General features: G+C 35.3%; 4 protein-coding genes and 2 pseudogenes across 9 annotated transcripts; 4 read left to right on the forward strand and 2 right to left on the reverse strand.

The window, feature by feature from the left end:
* Window positions 1-1052: 1052 nt before the first annotated feature.
* On the reverse strand, window positions 1053-1800 carry LOC148589753 (uncharacterized; annotated as a pseudogene).
* A 2078-nt stretch (window positions 1801-3878) lies between these two features.
* On the forward strand, window positions 3879-8125 carry LOC148589754 (uncharacterized). 4 transcript variants are annotated; one of them, XR_015912131.1, is made up of 4 exons: window positions 3879-4837; window positions 6035-6255; window positions 6362-6591; window positions 7113-8125. XR_015912131.1 is itself a non-coding variant. In XM_088516664.1 (3 exons), the coding sequence occupies exons 1-3, from the start codon at window positions 4119-4121 to the stop codon at window positions 6371-6373; spliced, it is 960 nt and encodes a 319-aa protein (XP_088372790.1). In that variant the 5' UTR covers window positions 3879-4118; the 3' UTR covers window positions 6374-6455. The 4 variants fall into 4 exon arrangements, 1 of the variants encoding a protein (XP_088372790.1); XR_015912132.1 differs by having other exon boundaries at window positions 6362-6565; XR_015912136.1 differs by lacking the exon at window positions 7113-8125 and adding an exon at window positions 7046-7065 and having other exon boundaries at window positions 6362-6565.
* Window positions 7139-8125, forward strand: LOC148589755 (pentatricopeptide repeat-containing protein At2g35130-like). Its single transcript, XM_088516695.1, has 3 exons — window positions 7139-7289; window positions 7733-7763; window positions 7868-8125. The coding sequence occupies exons 1-3, from the start codon at window positions 7139-7141 to the stop codon at window positions 7914-7916; spliced, it is 231 nt and encodes a 76-aa protein (XP_088372821.1). The 3' UTR covers window positions 7917-8125.
* A 4971-nt stretch (window positions 8126-13096) lies between these two features.
* On the reverse strand, window positions 13097-13844 carry LOC148589756 (uncharacterized; annotated as a pseudogene).
* Window positions 13845-15922: 2078 nt separating this feature from the next.
* On the forward strand, window positions 15923-20169 carry LOC148589757 (uncharacterized). 3 transcript variants are annotated; one of them, XR_015911392.1, is made up of 4 exons: window positions 15923-16881; window positions 18079-18299; window positions 18406-18635; window positions 19090-20169. XR_015911392.1 is itself a non-coding variant. In XM_088512984.1 (3 exons), the coding sequence occupies exons 1-3, from the start codon at window positions 16163-16165 to the stop codon at window positions 18489-18491; spliced, it is 1026 nt and encodes a 341-aa protein (XP_088369110.1). In that variant the 5' UTR covers window positions 15923-16162; the 3' UTR covers window positions 18492-20169. The 3 variants fall into 3 exon arrangements, 2 of the variants coding, with proteins under 2 accessions (XP_088369110.1, XP_088369176.1); XM_088512984.1 differs by having other exon boundaries at window positions 18406-20169; XM_088513050.1 differs by lacking the exon at window positions 19090-20169 and having other exon boundaries at window positions 18079-18307; window positions 18406-18499.
* LOC148589758 (pentatricopeptide repeat-containing protein At2g35130-like) lies at window positions 18496-20169 on the forward strand. Its single transcript, XM_088513068.1, has 4 exons — window positions 18496-18609; window positions 19157-19333; window positions 19777-19807; window positions 19912-20169. Exons 2-4 carry the CDS (start codon window positions 19183-19185, stop codon window positions 19958-19960), a joined length of 231 nt encoding a protein of 76 aa, XP_088369194.1. The 5' UTR covers window positions 18496-18609; window positions 19157-19182; the 3' UTR covers window positions 19961-20169.
* Window positions 20170-20188: the final 19 nt, after the last annotated feature.

A 20188-nucleotide genomic window follows, 5' to 3' on the forward strand; every position in this document is an offset into this window, starting at 1 on the left:
TCGAATTACCCTAAAATTGGGAGGCCTAGGATTCCTCGAATTATCCTACCAAAATCTATCGCTCTTGTTGATTATTCATCCCTCGTTACGGGCCACCAAACAGCCAATTGTTTCTGGTGGTATGCTTAAAATAGTTCAAATGACAAAACACCACAAACTTTGTTGCAGTTTCAGATCATACCTCTTGTTTGGTGACAATGTTTATATATTGGTACAATAATCTATGGATATGGCCAGTAATTCTCAAATGATTTACTATTTTTGGCCAACTTATTTCAGAATACCAATGCATGCTGCTTCTTTGTCATGAGTAATTTCAGAATGGCTTTTTCCTATTCCTCCTCTTTAATTGCCTTCTTGCTGCAAAGTCTCAATCTATTATACCGTCCTCATTGATTTTGTGATTTTCTATTCTAATGGTTCTTAGTCCTTAATGATTCTCTAATCGTGACGTTTTTGAGAGTTGTGTTACTAAATTAGTTCTCTTGTGCCTTGCTTTTTGCAGAGTGCTAACCCCAGCTCAGATTGATGATTATTTAGCTGAAGTGGAGTAGTTTGCTGGCTGCTATTGCCAGACAGCCATGAAGAGATATTTTTAATCAAATTTGTGTTGCATTGTAGGAGGGGTGATCAATTTGATGTAAACTAATTTGTTTTGAATTGATAGGATTAAGTTACTTCCTAGAATTGAATTGGAGCAGCAAACTTAGACTGTTGTTGTCCTTTGTTTTGAATGCCAAAACTTAATTTAAAAAATGGCTTTTCCATGCAGTCCCAAAAACAAAAATAGAAATGGAAAAAGAGAAAGATCTGTGTTTGAGTTTGTCCCCTTCCAGTTTCTTAGTACTAAAATTATTCAAGCTAATTCAATGTTGGTAGCTTCTTTTGAGTTTATTGGCCCCAGTAGCCAAATCACAGCTAAGTTTTTTTTGATTTATGTTAATTTTGATTAAGATGGGTAAAAGCTAAAATTTTAAAAGAGAAATAAAATTGTTTTTTCATCTCCTACTCCGAATTCCTCATTTTGGCTATTCAGTGGCCAAAGCAAAGCATCATTTATCATTATCATATAGTTGGAACTCAACATCCTTTATTGCATGCTTTCTAATGAAGTTATGAAGAGCCATAGATGCCACCACGATTTTCACTTGTTTATCATAAGGAAAATTCGGCATGCAATGTAATAACTTCCACTTATTTTTCCAAACTCCTAATGTTCTTTCAATAGTGCATCTAAGTGATGAATGTGCATGATTAAAAATCTCATGCATACCCCTCGGTTGGCTTCCGCGACAAAAGTCTGGTAGATGATACTGCTCCCCTTTGTATGGCCCCATGTATCTCTTCATGTGAGGATATCCTGCGTCTACCAAGTAATATTTTCCTTCAAAAAATATACGAATAACGGTCATAAAAAAAATATTGAAAAGTATATTTTTTTTCATGTATAATTCATAATTGTTATTTTTATTAAATACAAACTTCTAGGTGGGTGTGGAAATCGTAATTCTTCCTTTCGAATAGCTTCCAAAAAAATACGTGTATCATGTGTAGTACCTTCCCATCCTGCCCAAACAAATGTGAAACACATATGAAAATCACAAACAGCCATAACATTTTGAGTACCTTTTCGACCAGTATATGGTATTTGTTTTGATGGAGAAATTTTAACTGGCACATGGGTTCATTAATGGTTCCAATACAATCTTTGAAGTATGGCCAATACCGCTCATCATCACGAATTTTACTTGGAACATCCCTAAACTCCCTATCGATAGGATTAATAATGTTAATCACCATTTTTGAAACGGCCATTAAAACACTAATAAAATGTCTACTAATTGTTTCTCCTGAATGTTGAAACTTTTCTTGCACTATTCTATTCCCAAACCCATGGCCTAAAGTATTCAAAAATATAGCCACCAACTCTTCAACAGTTAATTTCCTAGTACCTCTTAAATGATATATTTCCTTCAACTCTTTACACAAGTAAATGAATGCGTGCATTTTCATTCTGAAATTTTGTTTGCACCTATCAAGATTACCTTGTAAAATCTCCATAACCCACTTATAACTTGTTTGAGAAGAAGTCCTACAAGGTTCTTTTGCAATATATGACATATAATGGTTCTTAACAAATTCTATTGCTGCAGCTGCTAGAATAAAAAATCATTTTCATTTTCCTCTTCACTATAATCACTATCACTTGTATCATCTTGAGTGTTATAATCACTATTGTAAGGAAAAAAATAAAGAAATAAACACAAAATAAATATATAAGCACCCATAAAAATAAGAAAAAGAGATAAAAAAAAAAAAAAAACATTCAAATAAATCCTTATAACTTTTCAAATAGTTCATAACAAAACAACATTAAAAAATAACAACATTATTCCATGCTACGACGATTAATTTCTCTATTTCCCATTCGCTTGATAAAGTCAATCTGCAACCATGGCTCTTTAATAGTCACAAACATCTATCTATGTGATCTCTTAAGAAATATCTATGTTGCAAACTTAAGGATGTCAATGTCATTTTCTCTTTCAGCAATCCTCCAAACAACATCTATAACCTCTTCAATATTACATCCACATTTATCGTAGCTCTTAGATGATACTGTATACTTACTTTCTATTACATCACAAATACAACTCAAATGTTGATTAACGATTTGAACTCATTTCTTTCTATTCCTGCAACAAGAATAACATTAAATAGTTCACGTAAACTAATTATTTCTCTCCCATCATAAGCTTTATCTATATATATATAATGAGCATGTTGTACACTCGAACCCATGTGGGGGCTTTCCCACTGCACACTCAAACCCATGTGGGATAAATATGAAGAAAAGTGGGGTGGGGTTTTTTTTTAATTAATTAATTAATTTTTTAAATATTGTACGTAGCGTGCTGCAGTGGTGGATAATTCATATTGTTTTTTTGGGCAGAAGAACCCACATGGGGGCTTTCCCACTACACGCTCAACCCATCTTCTATCACTGTCTCACTCTCAAACCCATCTTCTATCACGATGCCCAAAACTATCTAGGCAGGTGAGTTATCTCTCCTTTATCTTCTTCCTTTGGATCTATTCTCTATACTATTCAATGTTCATCTATATTTTTCCTATATGTCTTATGTAATAAATGTCAAGATATGTGTTTTATTGAAAAAAAAAGAAAAAAAAGAGATGAGCAAAAGCAAAATTAAACGGAGCTATAGCTCATTTGCTTGGATCTCCCTCACTCTGGAGCAGCTCCAGCCGCGGCAACGAGAAGGATTTATCAAAGGGTGGAAAGAGATGCTTATATATGGATTTGGTTGGCATTTTGTGAAATTTGTAAGGATATATTTGTCTGTGCAAATATTTCATTAATCACAAAATTGTGGCGCGCCTTTCTTCTAATCATCCGCTTGAGCAGAAGCTTCATTACCTAGCTTACACTCAAACGTGGATTTGAACGTTTGAAACTTCAAAAGCCCTTTCACAACCATTTTACCAAACGACCGTATTTTGGCTGAAACGAGCTTTTGATGCTCCCTTTCACAACCATTTTACCAAACAACCGTATTTTGGCTGAAACGAGCTTTTGATGCTTCATACGCGCGTTTTGGGTCTGCGGCTCTTAGAGAGAAGAAAAGTTGGCAAATTAAATTATCATACACTTCAATCAACAAGGAAGAGAAAAAGGCTGATTTCAAGTGCACAAAATGGTGTACCATGTTTTTTAATTTTTTAATTTTATTTTATAGATGGGCCTAGAACTCAAACTAACCCAGCCCATAAGTTCTGCACCTACCCTGACAGCCCATACCCAGAAGAAAACTATATATATATTGCAAACCCTATTTTCCCCTACGGCTACTCTTTTCAATACTTTTGCAATCCTCTCACGATTGCGTTTCTCTTGAGTGTTCTGTCGCTCTCAAATCGATTTTCGCTCCCCAGTTGTTGCCATCGTATTTTCGCTAATTTGGTTTGCCCTACTGTCAAGCGGCAACAGCTCCGCCGAATCCCACCCATCGAAGATCTGCCATCCTCTTGCAAACCCTATTTTCTGCCATCCTCTTGCCATCGTCTCACGATTTTCGCTCCAATTGCAAACCCTAATAATGCCGTCAAGCGGCAGCTCCTACGGTTTCAGCTTTAGAGTGTGGGATTTTCGAAGAATCGAAGATCTCTCCGACTCGCGCCCACACGCGCCGGATGAGGTTCCCATCCAATTTCGCGCGACTGAGGTCCTTAAAATAAAGAAATCCATCATCGGCAATGACGATCGTCAGGTGTCCGTCGCGCAAGCGCGATCTCGCACGCGATCAAAAACCTTCTGGGTCCCCAAACGCGTGGCTCTGTTGTGCGATGGTGGCGCGCGCATGCTATCCTTGCTTTCGGACGTGGGTGCCCCCGCAGAGCATCAGGAAGCGGTAGCGCGAGATATCTCATCGGCCGCCGCGGCTCGATCTGTCGGGATGGGAACGTCGCCGATCGCGGTAACCTTTCAACACACCACGCTTGTGGTTGTGGATGATGTGAATGATGATGATGAAGAGTACGATGAGATGGATATGGGTTTGAGGGAGTCCATGGCGGTAGATGTGGCGAGGCCCATCCCGGCCACTCGATCTGCGATTGAGGGATTGAAGAAGGTAACCTTTGAAGAAGATGGGCTTCGGTCGATCGGAGAATGCATAATTTGCACAGAGGAATTTGAGGGTGGGCTCGAACTCACGCGGCTGCCGTGCTCCCATGTCTATCATGGAGATTGCATTGTCAAGTGGCTGGAGAAGAGTCATCGCTGTCCCCTCTGCCGCTACCCATTGCCCTATGTTCGGTGAGATGGGGAAGGATTTTAATTTCTTGCTCAGGTTTTGTTTTGTTTTGTTTTTTTGTTTTTTTTTTCTTATCTAGGGTTTCATTTTTTATTAATTTTTTTTTATACGGATATAATTTTTTTTCCTCTCAATTTTTTGTTTGTTTATTAGGGTTTCGTCTTCTTTTTTGTTCTTTTTAATGATTAGTTGTTATTAGTTCTTTGTAAACCACAATTTTGATGTTGGATTCAAAGTGAGTCCCAAATTATTTGAACAATCTAATAAAATCGTACAGTTTTCCAGAAAGTTCAAGATTTTGTGTTTGTTGCAATTTGCTGTTGAGTCTTATTATTGTTTGTCTTTGGATAATATAACATGTACTTCCATGCATTCATAAGTCTAATCCTCACTGTGTCTATGCATTTCAACCGGTCTGTGTTTGTATCGTGTTCTTGATTTTCTGTTCTCAATTTTATGTTGATTCTTTCTGGGCAGTTTTCTTGTTGAATCGATATGTTAGTCTTGCTCTGTTTTTTGGTTTTTATGGCATTCGCATCAATTTGGAGATGTGTTTTTGCGAAATAGTACACAACATAAGCAAGAAAGAGTTTCTCCAGACACATGTGTTATAGTGGCTTTTATGCTTAACCATTTTGTGCTTGAAGTAACACACTCACACACTGTAAGGTACACAATGGATTTCATGTCAAGTTCACTTATTTTCTACACTGTTTTTGATCATTTTATAGCATTTTGATTGGTTTCAGGACATGGGTTCTTATAATTATCACACAAACAAGTACACATGCAATGAAGTTTCAAGAATTTATCTTCATTGGTTGCCATACTTCAGGGTTTTTTTTTTTGTTTTTTCCTTTGCATGTGATTTTAAAAGAATTGTAATTGAGTTCTCAAAACAATAAATAATCATACTTATCTAACTGCGGGTCTTATAATAGTTAAGACTTACGAATACGGACATAAGGAGCTTCCATTTATATGAATTATGGCTTCTATTGCCACATATTTGCCTTTTAGTTTGAAAGAGGTTTTAGAACCTCTTTTAATTCAGTTTGTGCACCAAAGACCATGCCTTGCATGGTTCTACTGTTGCCTTTTATGAGGTAATGGCTTTTGATGAAAAGTGTACATTGTGAGAACATGTTTGGGAGATTATATTTGTGAAATTTTAATTAACCATGAATGAACTTTTGTAGGTTGATTTTTGGTTGTCCATATAGCTATATATTCATAGATCCAAGAAGCTATAAGAGTAGTTTCAAATGCATAGCCAAGAATTCCAGTAGTGAGGCTGTTGCGAAAAGCAAACACATAGCCAAGAATTCCAGTGTTGAGGCTGTTGCGAAAAGCAAACGTGAAGGTCTTTATATGACAAACGTGGCCAATGGAGAGGCTTTAATCCCAAGAAGTTGTCTAGGCAACGATGTAATGCAAAACTTTACACTTATATTTATGTGCTTCAAAGTATTCAAGTATAAATTAGAAACAAGTATTCAAATATTTGATGCATCATCTTTTTACAGGTGGCTCTTTAAGAGGACGAGGATGGAAATATGGATCTGGTTTTGTTGATGGAATTTTTCCAGTACTGAGCCCCATTGCTCAGTAAATTTTGCAGTTTGCACAGAATAACCTGGATCCCAATAAACTCCAGGGTTCTCTCGACACTCTCCCAATCTCTCATACCACTTGGGATGCTGTCATCAATGTAGTTCAACTTCATCTCGGTAAACAATATGATTCAATTGTGTTGGTGAGAATTTAGTACCTCTTTCTTATTTTATTTTGTTTTTCTAATTCCTGACACAAAGACCCAGAAAAGAATTTATCTGTAGTTGATTTTTTTTTGTTTCTTTGGCTTTGGTTTTAGTTGAATTTTAAAAGGCTAAGTATTTGAATTCTTCAAACTGCTTATAGAATGGAGTTGATAATATTTCTTTCGCACCAATAACTTTGTCATTTTACTTGGTTTCTGTTAGCTCTCTATACTAGCTCAACATTGTCAATCCTGGTATTTTCAATAAATCCACATTGGAATCTTCATGTTTTTCCGATTCTATATTTGTTCATAAGATCCTGTACAAAGCAAACTTAGCAATTGCATTTTTGTAACTAAACTTAGCACACCCGCCCTTTTTGTTGCTATGTATACTTACATTTGACTTTATTTGACTTTTTTTACTGTAAAATTATGAACATATTACCAGATATATGAATGGGTTTTGCACTAGACTACCTTCAAACCAAATGTTATCTGCTACAATTTGCTTATAGATGCTTACTGGAAGAAATCACCGTATATGGATACAGAATCTGCATATTTAGAACTTATGGAAAGCTGGTGCATCCCTACTGAAGATACTTATGCCCTTCTTCTCAAGGCTTACTGCACATCTGTGCTGCTAGAGAAAGCCGTATTTGCTGAAATGCGAAAATTTGGCCTTCCCCCAAGTTAAGTCTCTGTGTGAACTTATAGCTGTTTATATTTTGAGAAAATATGTCATAAATTTTCAACAACTTTGAGAATTCAATTATTGAGTTCATGATCTTTTTTTGTTTCTATCTATGCAGCCAGTATTCTTTTAGCATAATAACTACAACTATAAGAATGCTCTCAAAGGGGCAATATCCTTAAAATCTCAGAAATTCTTCAACTTATTTCAGAATAACAATGTATGCTGCTTCTTTGTCATGAGTAATTTCAGAGTGGCGACATAAGCTTCTTCCTATTCCTCTTTAATTGCCTGCTTTCTGCCAAAAATCTCAATCTATTATACTGTATATCCTCATTGACTTCTGATTTTCTAATGGTTCTTAGTCCTTAATGATTCTCTAGTCGTGACCTTTTTAAATTGTGTTGCTAAATTAATTCTCTTGTGCATTGCTTTTGGCAGAGGGAACTGGATTGAGAGGTATATTTGAGAGGTATTTTGTCCTTTCACTTTAAGGGGGCAAAAGTACCTTTTAAATATAACTAACTTGATATTTTCCGGTTTAAATCAACTGGAGAAGATCCTAATTTTTTGCAGAGTACTAATACCAGCTGAGATTGATGATTATTTACCTGAAGTGAAGTAGCTTGCTGGTTGCTATTGTCCGATAGCTTTGAAGAGAGATTGTTTATCAAATTTATGTTGCATTTTCCTGATCAATTTGATGTACACTAATTTGTTGTGAATGGGTGAACCAATTTGATGTACACCAATTGAATTGTGCATTTGCAAGCTTAATCATTTTCTTTGTATTAAAATAATTATAGTTAATTCAATATTGATAATTTGATCTGAGTTCTTATGGTTTATGCTAATTTTGATTGAGATGGGTAAGGGCTGAAGTTTAAAAGATAAGAACCATTTCTTCAGTGAACCAAACTGTTCAACAGAGTATATAATTATTTTCACTTCAGAATTGGATATCTAATTCTGTTGTTGTTTTGAAGATACTTGGCATGCTTAATAATTTATCAGCTGCGCACCTTTGCAGTAAAATCAATTTTTTTATAACATTGTCTTCTTTTCTATATTTTGAGAAAATGCTCTAGTGATCTCTGAGGTTTTCTCTTTTATCAAATTATTGTTTTAAGGTTTAAAAGTTATCTAATAACTCATTGAGGATCGCACCATTATTAAATAATTCTCTCTATACCTCTTTTGTTAACTTTTTTATTGTGATGAGTGATACAAGGCCATCAAGATTGTCATGTCCAATAAAAAGGTAACACGTATCCAAACAATCAATCAACTCGCTTACATTAGAAACACACCACACTATATTTGCCAGGTTCATATTTGTCATGTCATTGATACGAACGGCAGTCTAAACTTGAAAAAAGTGATGTGTCAACCAAAATTATATATATACATATTAATTTTGAGAATTCTTTAACCAAATACATGTCTTTTTTTTTGGCTCTAAAGAGAAACCAGCTGATCAACTTTTGAAGTGCAATACATTTTGGTCATTATAGGACTATTTGCTTAATATATAATTAATTATTTTTTTATAAGTAATTATAATTAATTATTCATATTACTCGAGGAAGAAACGTAATACATAAGACTTCTAATAAAGTAAAATATTTTATTTTTTCAGGAAATAAACATGTAATGAAACCACACGCTTTGTCTTCTAAAGAAAACTATTTTAAAAGCTTTCGGCTAAAAACTATCTTTTAGTTTTCTGAACAATAAGCATCTTTTTAAAAGTGAAAAAAAGAAAAAAAAAAAAAAACCTTTTGGAAGGAAAATTCTTTCTGGTTGTCTTAATAAGATTTAACGTTTTTAATACGTGACATTTTTCAAGTGTTTTGATGCTAAGAAACGACCTAACTTTTGTAATTTAAGAATCAACAATTTATTTGAAATTGTAGAAAATCCTAATCACAAATTTCCATGGTAGAATTGTTGTTAAGCGGCAACAATAGGCAAGAAAATAATTGAAAGTAACTTGTATCAAACGGCAACCTAAAGAATTAATCCTCTTTGTCTAACAAATTAACAACGACAGACAAGGTAGTTCATACTTCATTAATATGTGGGATTGCATGTCCTCAATACTCACAACAACAACAAAAAATGCATGCCCCCATCGGTGATAGTAACTTTATCTTCTAAAAAGGGCATTTCAGTAACTTTATCTCAACAAAATGACGTCGTTTTAACTTTTCCATCCATTTTAACGGTATTACCTAACGGAGTGGCCAAATTGCAAAATGTTGGTAGTTTGGAGAGCTACTTTATCACATTTTGAACATTAGGGGACTAAATTACAAATGACTGGTAGTTTGAGGGGTCATTTTATATTTTTTCCTTTTTTTTTTTTATTTTATTTTTTTTAAATATATTAGGGAGTAAAATATCTTGCAATTATGTAAAGGAAAGGAGGTGCATGTGATTGCTGAAGCATCGTCAATTCCTCTCCCTTAATTACTTGGATGAATGAAATCTAAACTAAGCTTAAAAGAAAGCCTACTCTACCTGCATGCCTAATACTCAAAGGAGATCCTCCCATGGGTGAAAAGGGGTCTATATATAGCAACTCATCAAGATAAAATAAATTAAATCTAGATATTTTGTGAAGGCGGATTGATATAAATCTTAGGTATAATTTATTCTTAAGCCGTATGCGACATTTAAGAATTGCAAGATATCATTACGCTTTGTAACCAACATCTACAATGACCCACTCTATCGATACTAATTTGATGGTAGGACTTTCTATTTTGGCGGTTCTTTTCATCTACCAGTATTCAATGAGTTAATGTTATATTCATACATAGTACCATATTTTAATCCATCCTATATGTTGTACCCCGTGACTCGGCCACAAAGCCGTAACGCATTCAATTTCATAAATTAAACCTTGGTAGGCAATAAGGAAGGTGTTGAAATATTGTCATTTTTTAACTAACCCTACGACTTTTAAATCTGGTGATGATTTTTTTTTATTTTTTTATTTTAAAAAAAGTATTAGGTGATGACATAAGAATGATGAACCTTACAATGCAATGCATTTTGGAATGTCAAAAGTTCACATGCACAATTAAGCTCCTGATTTCTCGTTAAATCTTTTCGTGTGATATGACACTTATGAAGTTTTATTTTGGAGTGTTGAATTGGATATTATTGTCCTCTATAATTCATAGGTTATTTTACAAAGGGTATAAATTTCTTACAAACTGGGTTGAAAAAATTTCTTGAACTAGTATCTAAAAATGTCATGTAGTCCTTGAGCATATGAGAAGAACATGTAATTTTTTTTTTTTTTTTTAGTTAATGCTGTTAAAAAGCATGTGAATTTTTTTTTCTTCAGAAATTGATGCTTAATTAGCCTTAAAACATTTTTGAGATTTCATTTCTTTTTTGAACTAGTATAACCACAAAAATTTAATTTCATTTTTGAACTAAGAAATCAAGGTTGATGTTTAATTTGCCTTAAAACACATCAAATAGAGCGCCGCCTACAATTCTGCTAGGGTTTCTTCTCCTAGCAGAGAGCGCCACCTAGAGGGGGAGAACTTTTGTTCTCCCCCGCCTCCCCTCTTCCTCCTTGGTTTTTCCTCCCCTTCCCTCCCCCTCTTTTTCCCCTTTGCTTGTCTTTGTTTTCTGCTTATTTGTTTGGTTTTGGCACACTTTGTGCGTTCCGTTCTTGGGGGATTCACTCAAACTACCCCTGGTTTTTAGAGTGCGCCACTTATCTCATCTGCGTCGCTTTTTCGTCCACCGTCCACTGCCGGGTCTGTTATCGCGCCCCCCCACTGTGTTTCACTGGCCCTATTCACTTCCAACACCAGCTTCGATTTCCAGCAAGCACGCGATCAGCCTTTCTTCCGGCCGTCGTCATTCGCCTAGTGTGCTCCTGTTTTTTGGCTTTCTGGTTTTTTTGCTTTCATTTTCCCAGCATTTTTTCATTTCTGTTGTTTTTTCCCCTGTTATTTGTTCCTTATTTTATATTTCCTGTTGTTTTGTTGCTTGTAATAAGGCTATGTTCTCTTGTTGATTCAAGAGGTATCTGTTTATGGTCCAAACCCTTGAGTTGTGGATGAGATCTATATTCTGGCTTTCGGGTCGATGAAGAAGAGTTTCGGCATGAGGGTTTTCTACTCCTAGGTAGAGGAATAAGAGTTATCTATGCATTGGAATGAGTTTGTCTGGAGCAGATCTGTTGTTATATCTGAAGATTAGTTATGGATTTGCGGATTTTGTTTGAGATTAGGATGGTTGTATCTTTGACGTTATCTTCAACGTTTTGTAACCTCGTAGCTTCGGCTATGGTTGCTTCAGAGCTTTTTGCTTTGTATTATAAGAGCTTCATGCTCGTATTATCTTTGAATGAATGTGACTAGAATGTTTTCCTCTACAAAAAAAAAAAAAATTTGTTCTTATAGTTATATACAATTGTACGTGATAACCATATGTGACTATATGTTTGTTACGGGTCTATGATTCGGTAATAGTATATTAGAATTATTATTAAATAAGGTAATGATATATTATTATCCTTATTAGGAAAATACGAGACTTGTTCATAAAGCAATATCTCTAGTAGGAAATATGAGATTTGTCTCCTATTAGAATTATATTTTCTATTTACGTGTATTTCTATTTTTACCATGTAATAATCTATATAAACCTAAGAGTGATCAATAAAAAATATGTGAACTTTAATATTCATCTCTAGTAGTTGTTTTGGGAGGTCTAGGGTTCTTCGAATTACCCTAAAATTGGGAGGCCTAGGATTCCTCGAATTATCCTACCAAAATCTATCGCTCTTGTTGATTATTCATCCCTCGTTACGGGCCACCAAACAGCCAATTGTTTCTGGTGGTATGCTTAAAATAGTTCAAATGACAAAACACCACAAACTTTGTTGCAGTTTCAGATCATACCTCTTGTTTGGTGACAATGTTTATATATTGGTACAATAATCTATGGATATGGCCAGTAATTCTCAAATGATTTACTATTTTTGGCCAACTTATTTCAGAATACCAATGCATGCTGCTTCTTTGTCATGAGTAATTTCAGAATGGCTTTTTCCTATTCCTCCTCTTTAATTGCCTTCTTGCTGCAAAGTCTCAATCTATTATACCGTCCTCATTGATTTTGTGATTTTCTATTCTAATGGTTCTTAGTCCTTAATGATTCTCTAATCGTGACGTTTTTGAGAGTTGTGTTACTAAATTAGTTCTCTTGTGCCTTGCTTTTTGCAGAGTGCTAACCCCAGCTCAGATTGATGATTATTTAGCTGAAGTGGAGTAGTTTGCTGGCTGCTATTGCCAGACAGCCATGAAGAGATATTTTTAATCAAATTTGTGTTGCATTGTAGGAGGGGTGATCAATTTGATGTAAACTAATTTGTTTTGAATTGATAGGATTAAGTTACTTCCTAGAATTGAATTGGAGCAGCAAACTTAGACTGTTGTTGTCCTTTGTTTTGAATGCCAAAACTTAATTTAAAAAATGGCTTTTCCATGCAGTCCCAAAAACAAAAATAGAAATGGAAAAAGAGAAAGATCTGTGTTTGAGTTTGTCCCCTTCCAGTTTCTTAGTACTAAAATTATTCAAGCTAATTCAATGTTGGTAGCTTCTTTTGAGTTTATTGGCCCCAGTAGCCAAATCACAGCTAAGTTTTTTTTGATTTATGTTAATTTTGATTAAGATGGGTAAAAGCTAAAATTTTAAAAGAGAAATAAAATTGTTTTTTCATCTCCTACTCCGAATTCCTCATTTTGGCTATTCAGTGGCCAAAGCAAAGCATCATTTATCATTATCATATAGTTGGAACTCAACATCCTTTATTGCATGCTTTCTAATGAAGTTATGAAGAGCCATAGATGCCACCACGATTTTCACTTGTTTATCATAAGGAAAATTCGGCATGCAATGTAATAACTTCCACTTATTTTTCCAAACTCCTAATGTTCTTTCAATAGTGCATCTAAGTGATGAATGTGCATGATTAAAAATCTCATGCATACCCCTCGGTTGGCTTCCGCGACAAAAGTCTGGTAGATGATACTGCTCCCCTTTGTATGGCCCCATGTATCTCTTCATGTGAGGATATCCTGCGTCTACCAAGTAATATTTTCCTTCAAAAAATATACGAATAACGGTCATAAAAAAAATATTGAAAAGTATATTTTTTTTCATGTATAATTCATAATTGTTATTTTTATTAAATACAAACTTCTAGGTGGGTGTGGAAATCGTAATTCTTCCTTTCGAATAGCTTCCAAAAAAATACGTGTATCATGTGTAGTACCTTCCCATCCTGCCCAAACAAATGTGAAACACATATGAAAATCACAAACAGCCATAACATTTTGAGTACCTTTTCGACCAGTATATGGTATTTGTTTTGATGGAGAAATTTTAACTGGCACATGGGTTCATTAATGGTTCCAATACAATCTTTGAAGTATGGCCAATACCGCTCATCATCACGAATTTTACTTGGAACATCCCTAAACTCCCTATCGATAGGATTAATAATGTTAATCACCATTTTTGAAACGGCCATTAAAACACTAATAAAATGTCTACTAATTGTTTCTCCTGAATGTTGAAACTTTTCTTGCACTATTCTATTCCCAAACCCATGGCCTAAAGTATTCAAAAATATAGCCACCAACTCTTCAACAGTTAATTTCCTAGTACCTCTTAAATGATATATTTCCTTCAACTCTTTACACAAGTAAATGAATGCGTGCATTTTCATTCTGAAATTTTGTTTGCACCTATCAAGATTACCTTGTAAAATCTCCATAACCCACTTATAACTTGTTTGAGAAGAAGTCCTACAAGGTTCTTTTGCAATATATGACATATAATGGTTCTTAACAAATTCTATTGCTGCAGCTGCTAGAATAAAAAATCATTTTCATTTTCCTCTTCACTATAATCACTATCACTTGTATCATCTTGAGTGTTATAATCACTATTGTAAGGAAAAAAATAAAGAAATAAACACAAAATAAATATATAAGCACCCATAAAAATAAGAAAAAGAGATAAAAAAAAAAAAAAAACATTCAAATAAATCCTTATAACTTTTCAAATAGTTCATAACAAAACAACATTAAAAAATAACAACATTATTCCATGCTACGACGATTAATTTCTCTATTTCCCATTCGCTTGATAAAGTCAATCTGCAACCATGGCTCTTTAATAGTCACAAACATCTATCTATGTGATCTCTTAAGAAATATCTATGTTGCAAACTTAAGGATGTCAATGTCATTTTCTCTTTCAGCAATCCTCCAAACAACATCTATAACCTCTTCAATATTACATCCACATTTATCGTAGCTCTTAGATGATACTGTATACTTACTTTCTATTACATCACAAATACAACTCAAATGTTGATTAACGATTTGAACTCATTTCTTTCTATTCCTGCAACAAGAATAACATTAAATAGTTCACGTAAACTAATTATTTCTCTCCCATCATAAGCTTTATCTATATATATATAATGAGCATGTTGTACACTCGAACCCATGTGGGGGCTTTCCCACTGCACACTCAAACCCATGTGGGATAAATATGAAGAAAAGTGGGGTGGGGTTTTTTTTTAATTAATTAATTAATTTTTTAAATATTGTACGTAGCGTGCTGCAGTGGTGGATAATTCATATTGTTTTTTTGGGCAGAAGAACCCACATGGGGGCTTTCCCACTACACGCTCAACCCATCTTCTATCACTGTCTCACTCTCAAACCCATCTTCTATCACGATGCCCAAAACTATCTAGGCAGGTGAGTTATCTCTCCTTTATCTTCTTCCTTTGGATCTATTCTCTATACTATTCAATGTTCATCTATATTTTTCCTATATGTCTTATGTAATAAATGTCAAGATATGTGTTTTATTGAAAAAAAAAGAAAAAAAAGAGATGAGCAAAAGCAAAATTAAACGGAGCTATAGCTCATTTGCTTGGATCTCCCTCACTCTGGAGCAGCTCCAGCCGCGGCAACGAGAAGGATTTATCAAAGGGTGGAAAGAGATGCTTATATATGGATTTGGTTGGCATTTTGTGAAATTTGTAAGGATATATTTGTCTGTGCAAATATTTCATTAATCACAAAATTGTGGCGCGCCTTTCTTCTAATCATCCGCTTGAGCAGAAGCTTCATTACCTAGCTTACACTCAAACGTGGATTTGAACGTTTGAAACTTCAAAAGCCCTTTCACAACCATTTTACCAAACGACCGTATTTTGGCTGAAACGAGCTTTTGATGCTCCCTTTCACAACCATTTTACCAAACAACCGTATTTTGGCTGAAACGAGCTTTTGATGCTTCATACGCGCGTTTTGGGTCTGCGGCTCTTAGAGAGAAGAAAAGTTGGCAAATTAAATTATCATACACTTCAATCAACAAGGAAGAGAAAAAGGCTGATTTCAAGTGCACAAAATGGTGTACCATGTTTTTTAATTTTTTAATTTTATTTTATAGATGGGCCTAGAACTCAAACTAACCCAGCCCATAAGTTCTGCACCTACCCTGACAGCCCATACCCAGAAGAAAACTATATATATATTGCAAACCCTATTTTCCCCTACGGCTACTCTTTTCAATACTTTTGCAATCCTCTCACGATTGCGTTTCTCTTGAGTGTTCTGTCGCTCTCAAATCGATTTTCGCTCCCCAGTTGTTGCCATCGTATTTTCGCTAATTTGGTTTGCCCTACTGTCAAGCGGCAACAGCTCCGCCGAATCCCACCCATCGAAGATCTGCCATCCTCTTGCAAACCCTATTTTCTGCCATCCTCTTGCCATCGTCTCACGATTTTCGCTCCAATTGCAAACCCTAATAATGCCGTCAAGCGGCAGCTCCTACGGTTTCAGCTTTAGAGTGTGGGATTTTCGAAGAATCGAAGATCTCTCCGACTCGCGCCCACACGCGCCGGATGAGGTTCCCATCCAATTTCGCGCGACTGAGGTCCTTAAAATAAAGAAATCCATCATCGGCAATGACGATCGTCAGGTGTCCGTCGCGCAAGCGCGATCTCGCACGCGATCAAAAACCTTCTGGGTCCCCAAACGCGTGGCTCTGTTGTGCGATGGTGGCGCGCGCATGCTATCCTTGCTTTCGGACGTGGGTGCCCCCGCAGAGCATCAGGAAGCGGTAGCGCGAGATATCTCATCGGCCGCCGCGGCTCGATCTGTCGGGATGGGAACGTCGCCGATCGCGGTAACCTTTCAACACACCACGCTTGTGGTTGTGGATGATGTGAATGATGATGATGAAGAGTACGATGAGATGGATATGGGTTTGAGGGAGTCCATGGCGGTAGATGTGGCGAGGCCCATCCCGGCCACTCGATCTGCGATTGAGGGATTGAAGAAGGTAACCTTTGAAGAAGATGGGCTTCGGTCGATCGGAGAATGCATAATTTGCACAGAGGAATTTGAGGGTGGGCTCGAACTCACGCGGCTGCCGTGCTCCCATGTCTATCATGGAGATTGCATTGTCAAGTGGCTGGAGAAGAGTCATCGCTGTCCCCTCTGCCGCTACCCATTGCCCTATGTTCGGTGAGATGGGGAAGGATTTTAATTTCTTGCTCAGGTTTTGTTTTGTTTTGTTTTTTTGTTTTTTTTTTCTTATCTAGGGTTTCATTTTTTATTAATTTTTTTTTATACGGATATAATTTTTTTTCCTCTCAATTTTTTGTTTGTTTATTAGGGTTTCGTCTTCTTTTTTGTTCTTTTTAATGATTAGTTGTTATTAGTTCTTTGTAAACCACAATTTTGATGTTGGATTCAAAGTGAGTCCCAAATTATTTGAACAATCTAATAAAATCGTACAGTTTTCCAGAAAGTTCAAGATTTTGTGTTTGTTGCAATTTGCTGTTGAGTCTTATTATTGTTTGTCTTTGGATAATATAACATGTACTTCCATGCATTCATAAGTCTAATCCTCACTGTGTCTATGCATTTCAACCGGTCTGTGTTTGTATCGTGTTCTTGATTTTCTGTTCTCAATTTTATGTTGATTCTTTCTGGGCAGTTTTCTTGTTGAATCGATATGTTAGTCTTGCTCTGTTTTTTGGTTTTTATGGCATTCGCATCAATTTGGAGATGTGTTTTTGCGAAATAGTACACAACATAAGCAAGAAAGAGTTTCTCCAGACACATGTGTTATAGTGGCTTTTATGCTTAACCATTTTGTGCTTGAAGTAACACACTCACACACTGTAAGGTACACAATGGATTTCATGTCAAGTTCACTTATTTTCTACACTGTTTTTGATCATTTTATAGCATTTTGATTGGTTTCAGGACATGGGTTCTTATAATTATCACACAAACAAGTACACATGCAATGAAGTTTCAAGAATTTATCTTCATTGGTTGCCATACTTCAGGGTTTTTTTTTTTGTTTTTTCCTTTGCATGTGATTTTAAAAGAATTGTAATTGAGTTCTCAAAACAATAAATAATCATACTTATCTAACTGCGGGTCTTATAATAGTTAAGACTTACGAATACGGACATAAGGAGCTTCCATTTATATGAATTATGGCTTCTATTGCCACATATTTGCCTTTTAGTTTGAAAGAGGTTTTAGAACCTCTTTTAATTCAGTTTGTGCACCAAAGACCATGCCTTGCATGGTTCTACTGTTGCCTTTTATGAGGTAATGGCTTTTGATGAAAAGTGTACATTGTGAGAACATGTTTGGGAGATTATATTTGTGAAATTTTAATTAACCATGAATGAACTTTTGTAGGTTGATTTTTGGTTGTCCATATAGCTATATATTCATAGATCCAAGAAGCTATAAGAGTAGTTTCAAATGCATAGCCAAGAATTCCAGTAGTGAGGCTGTTGCGAAAAGCAAACACATAGCCAAGAATTCCAGTGTTGAGGCTGTTGCGAAAAGCAAACGTGAAGGTCTTTATATGACAAACGTGGCCAATGGAGAGGCTTTAATCCCAAGAAGTTGTCTAGGCAACGATGTAATGCAAAACTTTACACTTATATTTATGTGCTTCAAAGTATTCAAGTATAAATTAGAAACAAGTATTCAAATATTTGATGCATCATCTTTTTACAGGTGGCTCTTTAAGAGGACGAGGATGGAAATATGGATCTGGTTTTGTTGATGGAATTTTTCCAGTACTGAGCCCCATTGCTCAGTAAATTTTGCAGTTTGCACAGAATAACCTGGATCCCAATAAACTCCAGGGTTCTCTCGACACTCTCCCAATCTCTCATACCACTTGGGATGCTGTCATCAATGTAGTTCAACTTCATCTCGGTAAACAATATGATTCAATTGTGTTGGTGAGAATTTAGTACCTCTTTCTTATTTTATTTTGTTTTTCTAATTCCTGACACAAAGACCCAGAAAAGAATTTATCTGTAGTTGATTTTTTTTTGTTTCTTTGGCTTTGGTTTTAGTTGAATTTTAAAAGGCTAAGTATTTGAATTCTTCAAACTGCTTATAGAATGGAGTTGATAATATTTCTTTCGCACCAATAACTTTGTCATTTTACTTGGTTTCTGTTAGCTCTCTATACTAGCTCAACATTGTCAATCCTGGTATTTTCAATAAATCCACATTGGAATCTTCATGTTTTTCCGATTCTATATTTGTTCATAAGATCCTGTACAAAGCAAACTTAGCAATTGCATTTTTGTAACTAAACTTAGCACACCCGCCCTTTTTGTTGCTATGTATACTTACATTTGACTTTATTTGACTTTTTTTACTGTAAAATTATGAACATATTACCAGATATATGAATGGGTTTTGCACAAGACTACCTTCAAACCAAATGTTATCTGCTACAATTTGCTTATAGATGCTTACTGGAAGAAATCACCGTATATGGATACAGAATCTGCATATTTAGAACTTATGGAAAGCTGGTGCATCCCTACTGAAGATACTTATGCCCTTCTTCTCAAGGCTTACTGCACATCTGTGCTGCTAGAGAAAGCCGTATTTGCTGAAATGCGAAAATTTGGCCTTCCCCCAAGTTAAGTCTCTGTGTGAACTTATAGCTGTTTATATTTTGAGAAAATATGTCATAAATTTTCAACAACTTTGAGAATTCAATTATTGAGTTCATGATCTTTTTTTGTTTCTATCTATGCAGCCAGTATTCTTTTAGCATAATAACTACAACTATAAGAATGCTCTCAAAGGGGCAATATCCTTAAAATCTCAGAAATTCTTCAACTTATTTCAGAATAACAATGTATGCTGCTTCTTTGTCATGAGTAATTTCAGAGTGGCGACATAAGCTTCTTCCTATTCCTCTTTAATTGCCTGCTTTCTGCCAAAAATCTCAATCTATTATACTGTATATCCTCATTGACTTCTGATTTTCTAATGGTTCTTAGTCCTTAATGATTCTCTAGTCGTGACCTTTTTAAATTGTGTTGCTAAATTAATTCTCTTGTGCATTGCTTTTGGCAGAGGGAACTGGATTGAGAGGTATATTTGAGAGGTATTTTGTCCTTTCACTTTAAGGGGGCAAAAGTACCTTTTAAATATAACTAACTTGATATTTTCCGGTTTAAATCAACTGGAGAAGATCCTAATTTTTTGCAGAGTACTAATACCAGCTGAGATTGATGATTATTTACCTGAAGTGAAGTAGCTTGCTGGTTGCTATTGTCCGATAGCTTTGAAGAGAGATTGTTTATCAAATTTATGTTGCATTTTCCTGATCAATTTGATGTACACTAATTTGTTGTGAATGGGTGAACCAATTTGATGTACACCAATTGAATTGTGCATTTGCAAGCTTAATCATTTTCTTTGTATTAAAATAATTATAGTTAATTCAATATTGATAATTTGATCTGAGTTCTTATGGTTTATGCTA

Source organism: Corylus avellana, chromosome 1 (genome assembly GCF_965113065.1).
Source record: "Corylus avellana chromosome 1, dhCorAvel1.hap1.2, whole genome shotgun sequence".
Taxonomy (NCBI): Eukaryota; Viridiplantae; Streptophyta; class Magnoliopsida; order Fagales; family Betulaceae; genus Corylus; species Corylus avellana.

What these genes read in the sequence shown, in the direction of transcription:
- LOC148589754 (XM_088516664.1), top strand. Translation starts at nt 4,119, where the DNA reads ATGCCGTCAAGCGGCAGCTCCTACGGTTTCAGCTTTAGAGTGTGGGAT. An exon ending in TACCCATTGCCCTATGTTCG is followed by an intron (nt 4,838 to 6,034) that starts GTGAGATGGGGA and finishes GAACTTTTGTAG; the next exon opens with GTTGATTTTTGGTTGTCCAT.
- LOC148589755 (XM_088516695.1), top strand. Translation starts at nt 7,139, where the DNA reads ATGGATACAGAATCTGCATATTTAGAACTTATGGAAAGCTGGTGCATC. An exon ending in AAAATTTGGCCTTCCCCCAA is followed by an intron (nt 7,290 to 7,732) that starts GTTAAGTCTCTG and finishes TGCTTTTGGCAG; the next exon opens with AGGGAACTGGATTGAGAGGT. An exon ending in TTGAGAGGTATATTTGAGAG is followed by an intron (nt 7,764 to 7,867) that starts GTATTTTGTCCT and finishes AATTTTTTGCAG; the next exon opens with AGTACTAATACCAGCTGAGA.
- LOC148589757 (XM_088512984.1), top strand. Translation starts at nt 16,163, where the DNA reads ATGCCGTCAAGCGGCAGCTCCTACGGTTTCAGCTTTAGAGTGTGGGAT. An exon ending in TACCCATTGCCCTATGTTCG is followed by an intron (nt 16,882 to 18,078) that starts GTGAGATGGGGA and finishes GAACTTTTGTAG; the next exon opens with GTTGATTTTTGGTTGTCCAT. An exon ending in AATCCCAAGAAGTTGTCTAG is followed by an intron (nt 18,300 to 18,405) that starts GCAACGATGTAA and finishes ATCTTTTTACAG; the next exon opens with GTGGCTCTTTAAGAGGACGA.
- LOC148589758 (XM_088513068.1), top strand. Translation starts at nt 19,183, where the DNA reads ATGGATACAGAATCTGCATATTTAGAACTTATGGAAAGCTGGTGCATC. An exon ending in AAAATTTGGCCTTCCCCCAA is followed by an intron (nt 19,334 to 19,776) that starts GTTAAGTCTCTG and finishes TGCTTTTGGCAG; the next exon opens with AGGGAACTGGATTGAGAGGT. An exon ending in TTGAGAGGTATATTTGAGAG is followed by an intron (nt 19,808 to 19,911) that starts GTATTTTGTCCT and finishes AATTTTTTGCAG; the next exon opens with AGTACTAATACCAGCTGAGA.